The 15815-nt window shown below is 38.4% G+C and overlaps 1 protein-coding gene across 9 annotated transcripts in view; it reads left to right on the top strand.

The window, feature by feature from the left end:
* diaph2 (diaphanous-related formin 2) overlaps positions 1-15815 on the top strand; it is a 491250-nt gene that overhangs the window by 152922 nt on the left and 322513 nt on the right. For all 9 annotated transcript variants that reach the window (XM_015351699.2, XM_015351694.2, XM_069193808.1 and 6 more), the window contains 4 exons: positions 9184-9258; positions 9364-9433; positions 11670-11806; positions 13934-14042. In XM_015351699.2, coding sequence (XP_015207185.1) covers positions 9184-9258; positions 9364-9433; positions 11670-11806; positions 13934-14042 — 391 coding nt within the window. The remainder of the gene's footprint in view (positions 1-9183; positions 9259-9363; positions 9434-11669; positions 11807-13933; positions 14043-15815) is intronic.

Below are 15815 nucleotides of genomic sequence, written 5' to 3' on the forward strand. Positions count from 1 at the left end.
CAGCTGGATAATTGAAGTAACAATGGAGATATATTAACATTATTGCATTCCTGAACTAAATCTTTCACTGTTATTCTTATATATACAGCATACTGTATATTCAATAGCATACGGCAGCCATTCCAACTTTATACTCATAATACCTTTAGGACCAGTTGCGGGTTTCTGAAAAACTGTGCATTAACCCACTTTTATGGCATTTCATCAGCATTTCTGTATACTGGATTTTTGGTTTGGTAAGGCTATAGCCTGCTCTTGCTTTGAAGAGACTTTTTATGAACATCAAAGGTAAGAGTTTATTTCGTGGTGAGGGTTTCTGGGACAATGTCCTTCATCTGTGGGACTTGTTGGCTTTACTGGAAGCTGGAAGCACTTTAAAGATCTGCTGCATGAAACCCAGCAGTATTGCTGTTTCCTGTGCTGCAGTACATGTGTAGGGTAGTTTCTGCTGAGGTGGGTGGGTGAGGTATGGTATCTTGTGTACTCTGAGCCAGTTGTTTACACACTTTTTACTGTAAACATACAGTATACTGAGTTAGTCTAGATCATGGTAAGAGAAGGATTTGATTTTAAAAAAGCACAAAGTGGTTTGTACTGTACATCTGCATCAGAACTGTATTTTTACCACTTGTTAATCACCTCAATTGATTTCTGCTCACACAAACTTCACAATTCATATATTGAATCATCCTAATCATTCTGTCCTATTAAGAATTTAATAACCCTGAATGAGTAACATTCAGCAAAACAAAGAGGAGAATTACAAAAAAATAAAAATAGCAATAATAAATAGTAAAAGAAGAAGATAACCTTCACCACCAGCCACCTTTTTCATCAGCAGCTTTTCGGTATTTGTCATTTTATTTCACTTATTTATTTAATTTTACTGATCAGTGATTTCCTTGACAAATTCTGGGACTTTCATCCCTGATTTAGTAAAGACCATTTTGGGCCCAATTAATTGCAAGAACATTAGGGTTGCTCCTGCTGTTTAGGAGATAATTAGAAATTTCAGAAGTATTTTCTTCACAGGAGGTGGTAATTTGAAAATTTCAGGATAGTGTACAGAACACTTTTTTCTTAATTTTAATGTTGTTTTTGCCAGTCTCCCAGGAACATGTTATTTATTATTTATTTTTCAGTCCTGTTTCTTCCCCTCTTATTTGGGGGGGGTTAAGGTATCATGTTCAGTCATTCTCATTTCTCAGTGTTCTCATTTCTCAACCACAGAAACTGAAACTGCCATTCATTTAGTTTGATGTGCAGTCTTTCTTGCTGTAGTGTGAGAATCCAGCTGGGATTCAAATGCCATTAGAAGGCAATGCAATCCTTTGAACACACGTTAGCCTTTATCTGTGCAATAAAACCATCACAAGACACTGGCATGAAAAACAATGTCCTCAGATCAGACCACTGGGTTTGTCTACTGTATATCTTATAAAATGTAAAAATTGAAGAGCTCATTCCCTTGGCTTTGTACAGAGAAGGTCATGTTTCTGTATACTGACAAGGTTGTGTTTGGATTTGTTCTGTTTATGATACTCACAATAACTTCAGTCAGTGCCAGTGACCCCAAACGCCCAGGAAAAAGACTTTTCAGACCCAGTGCAGGAGAGATAGGCATCAAGGGTCCTGAATGATAACAATATATTGTCCTCCTGAAGTTTCCTTAAGTTACTGCATTTGTCCAAAGAGCAGATGGGCCAAAGAGCAGACATACATTTTTGTTGACCATATTGCAATAGAAGTAAGTGCAGTTTCCATGGGAAAAAAATACAAAGTCTTTGGAAAGTGAACTGAGGAGCAGGACCCAAGATCTTTGTCTTCTCTGGGATCCAGCCTGCATCATGCAGTGGTGAGCAACTGTGGTTTTTAATCCTTAAACACTATGCATGGCTGAGGTTGTGGTGTGCTGAAGCTTTCTCAGCAGCTAGAAATCTTTCTATGTCAGAGACTGGATCACGTCTAAATGAGAAGGGCCTACCAGCTGGCTAGGGACAAGGAGCTACAGCAAAGTTCAAAAACATTTAAAGTAGAGTAGAGAGGGGGGGGGTGGATCTGAAGAAAATCTGCAAGGGAGACATACCAGGAATAGAAAACAAAACATCAAAGGAAGAGGAAATTAAGCGCTTATACCTAAATGCAAGGAGCATTAGGAACAAAATACCAAAGGTAGAAGCTCCTGCTTTAGCATGTGATTATGATGTAACTGGAATCAGGAGGAACATGACTGACAAAGAGTAACGGTAAATAAGACATCAATACCGGAAGCAGCTCTCTGCTCCACTGGAACAATGGAAGAGGAGGATGTGTGTGACTATCCTCACACTACCAGATGGGTGTAAAGAATTGTACTAGATCTCTAAACAACATTGGAAATTGCTGACATGTTAAATGAACATTTTGTGTTTATTTTGTGTTTACAGAGGAATAAATTCCTGTGTTTGCAGAGGAATAAATTCACAACTTGCCTCAGGCTGAGGAAAGGCAATGTTTTGTTTTAAATCATATTAGCATAGAAGAGGCAGAAGAGCTTGATGGCATTCTAGCAGCTGTTGGTGAAGGGGCACCATTGTTCTTCAGTCCATAATAATGAAGTGTGTTTTGCAACATATTTTTATACCCTGTATAAAACGTTTCAACCACTGTAAAACTGTTCTACCCTTCAGTGAGAGATTATCTTTCAGGATGAGTAGCACCCACTCAAAAATGTAAACTGTTCTATAGCAAACTGTAGAACAGGTGGGGTCTCGAAACACCTCTAACATGGTTTCTGGCTTTCAATATGCTTTAATAGCTGCACATACTGTACCTGAGACAGACAGCTGAGGCTCTCCATACTGTACATGTGAACAGATTCTACTTATGAAATTGTAAATAAAGTGACACATTCTGTTTAGGTCCTCCTTAAGTTTTCACATCCGCATCAGTTATTTTAAAAAGCAAAAATTCATTGGCTTCAGATCAGATCAGCAACTTGTTACTACTTTAATTCTTTCAGTCTTTTGAACCTAAATAGATTAATGTCTATGACCTTTGGGAGCAATGTAGCAGCAAGAATGTATTTTTCTGCTGCCTGTTGGGAGCACTAAATCTAATCATTTAGGTTTGTAATAGCAGGCAGACAGTGAGTGGTGTTTAAAGCAGATCTATGTCTTTAGACAACCTGACGATTGTCTGAATCATAGTGACAGAGATATGTTTTTTTTATTCAGGAGGTTAAAACCACAGCTTGCTGCCTGCTTTCCGCAGGGTCTATTGATATTCTTCTAAATTATGCAGATGTATTTCCAAAGAGCTGTAGTGTGATGCACACATACATTTAGCTTTGTATATTTATTTTTTCCTAGACTCAGATTCTCATATTTTTTGTTTGATTTTCTTTATTGCCTTTATGCTCTTTGGACTCAATCCTCCAGGAATTTGGCATCATTCTCTGCTGCAAGACTGTTAGAAGGAGAAAGCATTTTCTAAGTTTTAAGTGGAAAGATCTGTGCTCTAATAAACAGAACTAAATAGTGGCAGGTATAAATTTATTAAATCTTTACTCTTTGATTACCAATGGACAAACTTGAGCAAACTGTATGAGATAACTAGTTTCTTTATCTTTACTTTTTCTTTACTGTGGGGAAATAATCTTTCTTTATAGAGCTAGTTCTACCCACTGGAGAAATTAAGTCCCCAAAGATTTTTTTTTCTCCAAACGCTTTCTTCAAGGTGCATTGTGTTGCATCCTGTATTTATACTTTATGTTAGAATTAAACATTCAGACACAGACACAAGATATTAATTCAGTTGTATAGTTTATCCTTGACCATTAAAATAATAAAAATGAATTCACTCCTAAAATTGTTGAGCTGTAGTGTGCAGATTCATTAATTTTAAAGCTTGGTGACCAGTTGCTGTTAAATGTTAAAATAATTAATTTACTAATTACTTAACCATTTTAAAAATCTGGTCTGCCTTCGGAATGTTTTAGCACTAAAGACAATGGCTGGAGTAGTGGATTTGCTTTGTGGTTTAATTGCAGTGCAAAATTAAAAGATTTCTTTCATCTTTCAGCATTCTTCAAGCAAAAGCTCTCATGGGTTTGTTTTAATAAAAGAGTGGCTAAAATCAATTGTACCAAAATAGCAATACTCAAAAAATATCCTTTTAACGATTCTGTGTTACAGATGTACCTTGTAGCGGAAAATATAGCATTTTCTCAGGGAGATTCATTTAAACTCAAGAGCTTAACCGTCCCTCAGCTGACTTCTACTTATTGTTTTGTAAAGGCTCTATTCTTTTATTTGCTTCCTAGCATGTTAGAGCATATAAAAGTTTTCAAAGGGGTTGAGACCATCTGATCCATCTTGCACATCATGCTGGCATCATTGTCAAATATTCTGCATTGTAAATATGACATGAGTGTGTAAAGTATTTAAAGAACAATAATAAGCAAAAAAAAGACCTCTACAAAGATGTAAACCTTAAATGTTGATTTTGTAGAGATCTTGCAAATCTGTGCAATTTATGACACCACCAAGAGATTGAATAATAAAGAATGACATACAGTAGCTTAGGTCCCTTGATTGTACAGCTGGATGTCAATGTGTTGTGGGACAGAGACTGCACCCTGCAGAACACCAGAGTACCCATTACTGCTTTGCAAATGTGTTTTCAGTACTGTGAAAGGCAGTAAATAGATGTGACTTTATCATCAAATCCATTAATAACATTGGTGTTGGTGCTACGTTAGTGCATTTGTCATGCACTGACACAGTTTAAGAAAAGTAATTGGTCTAATTAAAGAAGAATTTTCTCCAGCATGTTTTACCTTTATATTTCACAAGAGGGCTGAAGAAAGCCTTTTTTTATCAGAAGACTACCTGAGTGGACAAGAACTGTTTGTTTATCAATAACAAACATACAGTGTATACAGTGTATAAACTACAAGCTATGCTTGTAATGGCCCTGTACTTAGTGTGTCTGTATCATGGGCAGGATGTTAAAATGAACCAAACCATATTCCATGTGTATAACAACAAAAATTAAATACAATGTAAAAACAAGAATTACAAAACCAACAGTGGCTTAGTAAAGCAGACTTTTTCAATGACAATTTGGATCCTGTTTTTCATTTTGCTTCAGGATTTTACATGATTCCTAAAAGTATCGCAGTTCAGTCATACCTATCATCCACATCTCAACATGCTCTTGTCTTTATTTTGTAATGAAAACTCCAGGTTCTGTGTCGACAGTGTGGGGAATGACAGGCCAGGCTGGAGGCAGCTTTACAGGCTCTGACAGATTTATTGCCGGTTTCGTTACAGTGTGGCGACATGATCATGGAGGCAGAGAGAGAAGGTGCAGGAATCCCCTGGATTGAAAATGAGGGATTCATGTATATTTTAACAGATTACTATAAACCTGTGATAAATGTTGTTTCTTTCAGTTGGTCAATGTTACTTTATCATATAACAGAAGATTACTTATGTTTTTTAACCTGACATAGTATATACTGCAGTACATTATGCGAAGATGTTAGACATGGTTTTATGTCAATTTGGCTTTTTGTAACGATTCTTTTGCAAATGTGGAGACTGTATAGGATGATTCCCTTCGATATGTCATGATTAAGAATTCTTTTTCAAAGTGCAAATAAAAATCTCAGGGTTAAGCAGTGAATCAAGCAAGAGGATACACAGACGTACTCAGCATCAGCACTGAATAAGGGTGTGAACTTCTCGTCATGCATATGGCATTCCCAGATGCAAGGCTCTCTCTCTGTCCGTCCTGTACTGCTGTACTCTAACAAATGCACACTGGAAGCTCAGAGAGCACAAGCACTCACTCCTGGGTCAGAACACATTGCTATTCAGCTTTGCCCACTTCTGGAAAATGAACATGGCAGCTTTCCCAGTGGTGGGAAGGTACAGTAGTCTGTGGTTGTACTGATAAAAGCATGTAACAACACACAAGGGAAGCCTATTTAACTATTAGCCAGAGTTTCTGCTGTCAGGTTACGAGTTTTAAATTGTTCTATTTTTAATAACGGCATTTGAGTCATGTTACAAGCGTATCTTGAAATCAATCCCAGTTGCATCATCTTTACCTGGATACAAGAATCCCCCACCTCCCACCACTCATATTCCATATGCACTAAATAATTGAACACACCCATAAATAAATCAAACTATTGGTTTTATCTTCTCACGAATTAAATTTGTATTTACATGCTTTTTTCATGAATTTGCTATTAAGCCTATTTAAAGAGACAGAACACTTTGACCATGGTGTCTTAAGAATACGGTCGTGATTTTCAGGGTGCTCTGAGCAGCACGTCTGAATTGCATGATAATTTTCTCTGCAGCGCACACAGTCCTGGTGCCTAATCTGTTAGAGTTAAGACAAAACACAGATTACATCCATCAACTAAACTGAAAGCTGTTGGTGATGTGTTGTGCCCCGTGCATGAATGCATGTTGTCTTTGAGAAGACTGCTGTGCACCTTGACCCTCAATTAAAAGGCTGGAGAGAGGAGCGAGAGAGATGGATTGTGACACCATTTTGAGCTCCAGCTGGGGGCGCTGAGTGTGTTGACTCCGTGACTCCATGACTTTGAAGAGCAGCTTCTTATTCTGGGAAGGAAAGGATTCCTCACCCGTTGTATCCACCCCGCGTGCATCCTTTATTATTTTTTCTGACTGATTTCTTTCCTCTTCTCCTACTGCTTCCTTAATGTGATGTTCAGATTAGATGCTTAGCAGCAACAATCCTCATTTAAACAAGGAAAACAGGATGTTCTTGGAAAGCTCATTTTTCTTTATTCTCTCTCTGTTTAACTATGTTTGTATGTGATGAGCCACTAAAAGCAGCATGAAGTGAAAGAGCAAACATTAAACTGTAAGCGCTTAGTAAACAGACAGTTATAAATTTTCAACATTATACTGTTTTGTTTTATTAACAAAGCAGATCATAATAATATACTGTAGAGCAAATAGTAATAAGTTGCAAATTAGGTTTGGTTGCCTAGTAATGAATATTGAATAATGGTGTGCAGGGGCTTGAAGTGTTTGTAATTCACTGTAAATTTCAAAGCAGATTTGAATATACCTTACTTTACCACCAAGCTTTGCCGTAGGCGAACACACATCAAAGCTAATAGAGGGCTGTTTGTGACACTGATTGTCAATACAAATGACTTTAATATACATGCCGTTATTGAGTAAAATTGTCCTCAAATGGGAAGATAAATCATTGAGTTATGTTCCATAATGCAACAAATTGCTCTATGTATTTTGTTTTATTGACACTCTTGGGCTTCAAATAAGTAATGTTAATAACATAATCTGGATGTAATCATGGACATCTCCAGCATCATCCTGTTAATCAGATAGAGCAGAGAGCAGGCCTGTCTGAAGTGGATCATTTGCAGTCTCTCGACATGGTGTGGTTTATAGCCAATTATCGCTTGCAATTCTGTATTGATTACTGCATCATCCATCTTGCATATGTTAAGCACTTTGCTGTGGGACACAGGCTTTAGAGCGTCGGGGTGGGCGTTTTCAGAGGCAAACTATAAATAATTAAGATTTAGACTTCTTCATACGAAATGATTAAAATGTGAATGCAGCATATGTCACTGCCGGTGTGTCTGCGCTCTGTGATGCGTTAGCATGGCTGAGCAGCAGCCTCATGGGGTTTGCATACTGTAGCTGCAAAGTTCTGCCTGGCACAATGCATGTGAACCACTTGTGCCCGACTCAGGAAATCCATCATGAGAATGTAAAATGAAGGGCACCGTTTCTTCTGTGAATAATGATGTCCCGCATGGACTTTTATTGAATCATTTCTGCATCCTATTTACTGGTGTAGATACTGATGTGCTTGTCGTAGGCAGGAGGAGTTTTCCAAGCCACTCCATTTCCCCACATCTCAGTCCCCAATCCAGCCCTCAGCTTTCAGATAACAAGAGAGAAACTTGTTGGATACCTTATGGATCAACTTTTTCCTTCAGTAGCAACGTGATTTAAACGGTTTTTTTTTACCGGGTTGCGTGATCTTTTATGAGTATCTTGTTGAAGTTGTGGATGTCCTCAATTCACTTGGAAATTGCTGATGCAACTACAGACCCATCTGGCAAGTGTCAGGGTGCAGCTCTTGCACGTGGAAACATCTTTCCAGCGCTTGGCAGTGCTCAAGTTCCTAATTCCTATTGACATTTCTAGGCCTTGCAGCTCTGTGGCTTTTTACTTCTGAAGGATGTGAAACAGATATAATTTCTAATTAGAAATAGACTCTTCATTTGATTGACAGGAATTTAAATGGGGAGAAAGTGAGACGTCCGCTTCTGGCCTTGTCAAAATACAAAGACATTGAATTAAAAAACAACCTAATTAAAAAGCAAGTTTTGAAAATGGAGGTCCATCCATCCATTACTAACTTCTTCATCCAATACAGGTTCACGGGGGAAGCCGGAGTCTATCCAGGCAAGCTAAAATGAAAGCATCTTTGATAAATTATTTGAAATTTAACGGTGACTTCTGAACTGGGAACGGAAGGGCATTTTATTTTGTTTGTGTGATTCCATTATTTTTAACTACTGATTTTATATTGTACTTGCAGCAGCGTTACTGATGGCATGCACTGCCTTTTAGGCTAAAAAAAGGATACATGAACAGTAAAGACAAATGACTTCTGCTTGCTAAGAATCCTGTTGACTTCACAAGGGAATGATGTGTTGCACATGAATCATGAACAATGAAAATGGTGAGGCTGGAATTGAGTGGTGATCCATAGAGCTGTACAGAGCAGTCAATGTGTTTATGGTCCTGTGCTTTTTTTTAGATCGATGTTTACATATTGAAACAAACAGCAACAAGATAAAAAAAATGTTTTCAACAAATATTTACAGCTTCCTTCCAAGACAAACCATTAGTCAGTCTCATTCTCTTTTTGAGAAAGAGAAACACACGCTGTGGCTCTGTAATTCAATATGGGCGCAGACAAGCTTTCAAACTAAACAGTAGTTACTCCCTCGGGTTACCTCCACTATTGGTGTAGAAGGGAAAAGAACAGGGAGAGAGAACATTGAGACAGTGAAAATTAGAGTAAGTTACATTTAGTGCGGCAGCAACAAATTGAAGCTATTTAATGATGTTGGTTCAAGTCTAATGCTGGACATTTTTCTTTCCCCAGCTGGGTTAATAACTTTGGACATGAAGGCCTGGGACTGCTGTTGGACGTTCTGGAGAAGCTCCTGGACAAAAAGCAGTAAGAAACGTAGTCTTCACAGAAAATATAAGATTCGTTTCTCAAGGATGGACATCATTGCCTCATCTTGGCTCACTCTTTCTTTTTCTTGCTCTCTTCCTCCAGGCAAGAAAGCATTGACAAGAGGAATCAGCACAAACTTATTCAGTGCCTGAAAGCTTTTATGAACAACAAGGTGCGTTTTTGGTTTGGGAGGTCTGGATTCCCTGGCCTTTATTTCATCTTTAATAAACCCCAGAATAATCTAGCATAGAAATTCTGCTTTTCCCAAAGACACTGTCATCTCTCTTCTGATTCCTGGTCACAAAAGGCTGAATGGATTTCTATAAAATGGATCTTTTGATAAAGCTTTCAATTGTGAATTATTTAAACTGCTGAAACGTGTTTGCACTCAGGCTGGTGATGTCCATTGGCTTTAACCACAGCTACTCTCGTTCTGTGAGATATTCAAAACCAGCTGTGCAGCCTCACTGTTAAAGTATCCTTTGTCACAGGGTGTTTGGTAAATGAACCACAAATGTGTTTACATAATAGATATTTTCTTTCAACCTCAAAACATGTTTTACAGACTTACATTTCGTCTTCTGAAGTAGTAAGTGAAACAAACGCTGTAATCTGCTACACTATTTCAAACATTACTTTTCTTTATCTCCATCTAAAGTAATATTGCAGTTTTGTACCTTAATGAAGGTGCTCTGGACTGTCAATCTACTAGACAGTCAGTAGGTCTTTAGCCCTTGCAGATAAACACATGTTCTCAAGATACTGGAAAAATGTTTTTTATTTCAGGTCAGATTCACCAGAGCAACTTTTCCTCATATTTGAGGTGAATAATACAGTCCCAAGTACATTGCCACACCATGTCATTCTGACCAAGTTCTGTAACAAACCAAGGTGTAATTAAAACAGTACAAATTAAAACACTTGTTCCCACATTCTTTGTTCACACTCAGCATTTTTCAATCTGTTTATTTATACTGTAGGTCACTTGAGAGATTATGCAGTATTTCTTGCAAAAAGGCATCTTAGCCTGCTAGAAGTTCAATTAATTATTTGAGGTATTTTTAATAATAATTATGTTTCTTTATTTTTGCACTTCCGTGTTTCAGTTTCTTTTAAGACTTCAGATTTCTGTTGCTGTATGAGCCAGACAGAAGGCATAAAGATTCCCATCACCTGAAATATGTCAGCTACCTCGGTCCTTACTGCCTGGAAGGGTGTAGTGTAGGCCTGCTGGTTATGAATTGATCAAATTAGAGCTTGATCATCCACTACCAGGCCAGTACCTGAAAAGTCAAGATGCAGGTGGAATAAATTAAAGCTGGAAACAAAAGTTTGCAGGTTTGTGTAGGACCCCCTCTGAGTACCTGAAAACCAGGCCATGCTGTGTGCATTACAGGATAAGTCATCATAGACTGGCGGAGTGTGACATTGTCGCCCAAAGGCACACATTACTGAGTTCTGTGTGTAAAATTAAACTGGTACCGTTCTGGCTCTGCAGACACTATAACTCATTCCCTCCATTTTCTTTTTTGTGTTTTTTTTTTCCTTTGGAAACCTTGGTATCATTTTTCAAGAGATTTTTCTAAATAGCACTGTGTCCCTTGATTCTATCAACCATTAAGTTCCTATTGACCAGAAATTGCTTTCTCTTGCAAAATCCCAAAACTCGACTAGGTCATCCTAAGAGCAGGAGGGATTAAAGGTACAATAAAATGTTTCTTTGTCCCTGCAGGCCTGTCCTGAATTGGATTAATTCATCACAATCTTCATTTTCTCCCACCGCCTTGCACAGTGCTGTTCCTCAACAATCATGGCTAATTCTGCTGTGGTGCTGTGCTTTGTGCAGAGAAAGCCTCAGCTGTTTAAAGTTTTGGTTGTATATCTCATTAAATGTCATTTGGTTGTATATCTCATTAAACTAATACTGTATTTAAAGATTCAAAATATGGTTTTGCAGTAACATTTCCTCTAAGACTGCTGGGAATGAGATTCTGAATGAACATTCCTAACGAAGATTCACTGTTAATGCATGCACTGCAGATATGGATTTGGGCAATACTCTTATTTTGAAAAACACAATACTGCCTTCTGGTTTGGCTTGAGGTTTAAAACCTAAGATCACAAACAAAAAAAGGTGATACTACCTCATTTAATTTTCATAGGGCATGAATGAAAGGGCATGTGCTTTTCCAAAGTTCCCCCAGGATGTGTCATAAAGAATTTTCCTATTTCTTCTCTTTTTGATCTTGTTGCTTTTGCTCAGTGTCCCAGCGTACCTCTTCAATTTTCCCTGTCCGAAACTGAATAGAAATACAACGATGATCTCATGATATGCTACCAGCCTGAAACATTTCACAGTTCGCTTGTGGTTACTGGAGTTTAAAAACATCTTTATGTATTTATTTTAGTATGGCCTGCAAAGGATCCTGGGAGATGAGCGGAGCCTGTTACTTCTGGCCAGAGCTATTGACCCGAAACAAACTAACATGATGACCGAGATCGTCAAAGTCCTCTCTGCAGTCTGCATTATTGGAGAGGAGAACATGTAAGCCACTACTGTAGTTAACATCTTTAATATGACACATTTAAAATGCAAAAGCTAACACAGAATACATTCTCTTAAATATCTTTGGTTTTGGTAAGTATTTTTTAAAGTAAGTGAAGGCGATATTGTTTTATCCGCAATTCTCATTATCATCAAATTGCTTTTCTTTCTACCTGTATAATTAATGTAGTTTTCTTTCTCCTGCAATATGATTCAGTTAACAGAATATTACTTAGTAATCAATCAGACCATATTGTCTTACAACCTTTGTAGTAGATCACCAAAATAGAACGTGACACAAATAAATCAAGGCAATCACAGAAGATTTTACTGAAACATTCTGGGCTTTTATTCTGCATTTTAGATTAAACTTTCAAGTGTGCCTAAATGAATTCCCTAGCCTCCAATCAGACATAGCTGTACGTTTCTGTACATGTGATGTGTGAAATTGCCCGGTGTTGACGTCTGCGGACACGCAGGTATGCTGGCGTATCACAGATTGAATCCAGTTACCGAGACGGTACCAAGATGATTTTAGACAGCATCAAAAGTTCTTTTGAATTAAAACGCCAGATGAATAAGCACTGCAGCATAAAATGACATGTAACGAAAAAATAAAAATGCATGTCACAAGTGACGTGTGAGTGGGTTCTGAGTTTTGCTTTTGTTCAGCCTAGTGACTGTGAGCACCCGGTGTGCAAGATCACTGAGAACTGCCAGGACTATTTTACGTAGCTTTCCTTAAAGCTGGTTCTCTCTTTAAGATTGCACATTTCAGACTTAATATTTCACTAGCCCAATAAAATAATGTATGTATGTATTCCTATTAATACAGTTATGTTTTTAAATGTTCTTTTGTATAGGGCAATATTATACACATTTCAGCAGCAGCAGTGCCAGAAAAGGCTGACATTTCATTTTGTACCTAAAACCCTCTTGGAGCAGATGTAACAGCAGTGGAAGTGTTTTGATACTATTGTAAGTGACAACATCAAACAGGCAGATGAGAAGTTAAGCAGGTGTCTATTTTTGAAGAACAGATTTCCCTAGCATGAAAGGGATCGCGTGTGCCCCTGATTCAGGCTTTCTTAATCACCCTAAAATTGAAACATTTTTTTTTAGAAAAGGTTTCTGCTAGAAGAAGAGAAACAAAGTCTGAAGTAAGCTCCGCACACTACTGTATGATTTAATACAAAGACTTTTCTCTCTAGAATGATTTGAATAGATGTGGAGCATATATACAGAAGTAACAAAGTGATGTAGTTGAATGGGTTTTTTTTTTCCTGTATAGCTGTGGGGGGCTGGAAGAGAAATGAGCTAAATATGTTCTTTAGATCTCCCCTGTTAAATAATTGCCAGACCAAATCTGTTTTAAGCAGGTAAGATCACAGATGCAGCTTAGTTGTGAGCTATCGCCCCTCATTTGTGCAGATGTTTCATTGCACTGTGGGGGACATGGGGAAAAAAACTGAAAATGGTCTCCTGTAGGATTCTGACTTACAGTGTTGCCTGTGTGCAATGCAGTAGCTGGGGTGTCTTCACCTGATCTGCTAAAATCAAATAAAAATAATAAAAACATTATTTTTTATTGGCTACTGATACTCAAAAAGGAACTCAAAATACTCAAAGTATTCAGTCCCCTCCACTTTTTCCACACTTTGTTGTGTTGTAGAACCTAAGACACTTATTTCAAAATGGATTGAATTGATTCTTTTTTGCCATCAATCGACACATGGTACCCCATAATGACAAAGTGAAAACACATTTTCAGGAATTTTTGCAAATGTATTAAAAATAAAAAAACTAAAATCTCCCATTTACATGAGTATTCAGGCCCTTTATTTAGTACTTTGTAGGATCACCTTTAGCAGCTGTGTGCTTTGAATAGGGTTCCAGAGGAATTTGTGATTGAAACAGCTCCCGAATGCCGAACCGTATGCACGGATCAGCAAATACAAGGAGAGATATGGGGCGCGACATGAAAAAGGAAAACAAAGGCCGCAAATGGAAGTTCTGGGAAGGTCTCTACTGGGTGGGTTTGAAAGGTGAAGTCAATGTCCCATCCACTCGCTGATAAAGACATGTTTGCTGTTATTGTGTGTGTGTTTTTTGTTTCTTTACCTACAGCCTGGATAAGATCCTTGCAGCTATGACCATAGCAGCTGAGCGGAATAACAAGGAGAGATTTGCGTCCATCGTGGAAGGACTGGAGAACCACGAAGCCGCTCAGCTGCAGGTGGGTGGAGGAGCTCCTGAGCTCTGCTTCTGTGGCTCAATTAGATGAGAAAGGAGAAGTGGGACTTTTCCTCCCCATGGAGAAAGTAACTGTTGAAATCAGGTTCCAAAAATCAGTTTAACCCATCCACCAGTTCCAAACCCTCTACCTGGTGGGTGGACTTCCACTGGAGGGAAGAGACCTCTGGCAAAGAAAACAGCCCTTCAGGCGCTGGGCTTGTCAGTCCATAACCAGTCCAGGCCTTAGTCTTTTATGTGTTTATTTTTTTTTGTTTTGGAAATGTAATCTTCTGTTTTGGGGCATTTGCTTAATTACTTTTTGTTTTATTTTATTGTGGATGTCCTGGGAATGTCTGGCTCCGATATCACAATATACTGTATGTCTCTTGACTGCGCATTACGAACCCCGCTGTCTGTTGTCATGCCTGTTTGGGCAGAAAGCCGCAGTGCCGTGTCTGAACGGGATACGAATACATCTTCACTCTGAGGTTAGATGTGACTGGGAGGATGAGGCAATTTGACAGTGCAGCCACTCGCAAGTGCAGGTCGATCACAGAAATCTGAGGCTTCCTGATCCTTACATCATGTGAGACATACAGTACTGCTCTGTTTCTTACCTAAATCGCTCACACACAATTCCCATTCTCAGGTCTTCTAAAGCAGAAGCACTGTAAGTTCGCCTTTAACCTGTTGCATGCCTTGAAGTTGTTTTGTCCTGGCAGGTAAAAAATCGGGTAAGACAGAGAAGTGGAATGAAGACCCCACATACAGTGTCGTCGTACCCCAGTATAGAGAATGAACCCCCTTTGTTCATGCCTTCACTCTGTATACTGTCCTGACCCCTCTGAAATCTGATAAACAGTGCCGGTTGCTACTGTAGCAACTGTTTACAATTGAGAAAAGTGTTAAGATACAGAAAGTTACTTTAAATATGGATTAGATGTTCAAATCTGGAGTTGAAGAATAGCAGACATCATGACTGCTTTCAAAGTTTACTCTTCTGTTTGTCATTTTTGCTTTTTCTTCAGCTTTTTCCAGCTTCTGTATGAGTTTCTCACAGCCATAGTTTCTCCCAAAAGGAGCAGTGCCCCCACCTACATCACCACTCGGACTCCAGGGATTTTAGACCATGTCTGCTATGGCTCTCCCAGCCAGATGTCTTTCATTATGGCACGTACGCCTAACACAGACCGAACAAAACATTTAATTACAAGTTCAATATGTATTTTTTTCTCTTTTAAAGAGAACAGAGATTTTCATTAAGTTATTTATTAAGTGCAAGGTAAATCATGCAGTTGTTTGGCAGAAAGTGTTTGGGAGCTTATGGTGTGAGTGTAATCCCTTTAATGGCCAAGCTTCATTTTCTTTGTTTAGAACTGCAGGTAATGGAACCCAATTCAGCTAATTGTGAAGTAAATTAAAGTACCTTCCTGATGCAGTGGGTTCAAAGAAATTGAACACTTTCAACCTGCATCTGGCTGTGGAACTCGCCTAGCTAATGCCATTAAAATCTGCTTTGCTGTGATTTAAGGTTTCTTCCATCATAAGGAAGGTGGCATCAGAACTTGAAACCGTCCCAGCAGTGTTTTTTTTAATTAGCCTGGTAAAGCCTCCTCGGGGCTGTACATTTAGCTACAGTATATGAGCACACTTCTTGCCAGAGTGTAATTGTTTTTCTTCAGACAAATAAAATAAAAATAAAATAATGACTAGGTATGTCTGCATTTAATTATATCATATGCTGTGCATTAGGACATAAGAAAGGAGAAAGATA

Source organism: Lepisosteus oculatus, chromosome 8, assembly GCF_040954835.1.
Source record: "Lepisosteus oculatus isolate fLepOcu1 chromosome 8, fLepOcu1.hap2, whole genome shotgun sequence".
In the NCBI taxonomy this organism is placed as follows: Eukaryota; Metazoa; Chordata; class Actinopteri; order Semionotiformes; family Lepisosteidae; genus Lepisosteus; species Lepisosteus oculatus.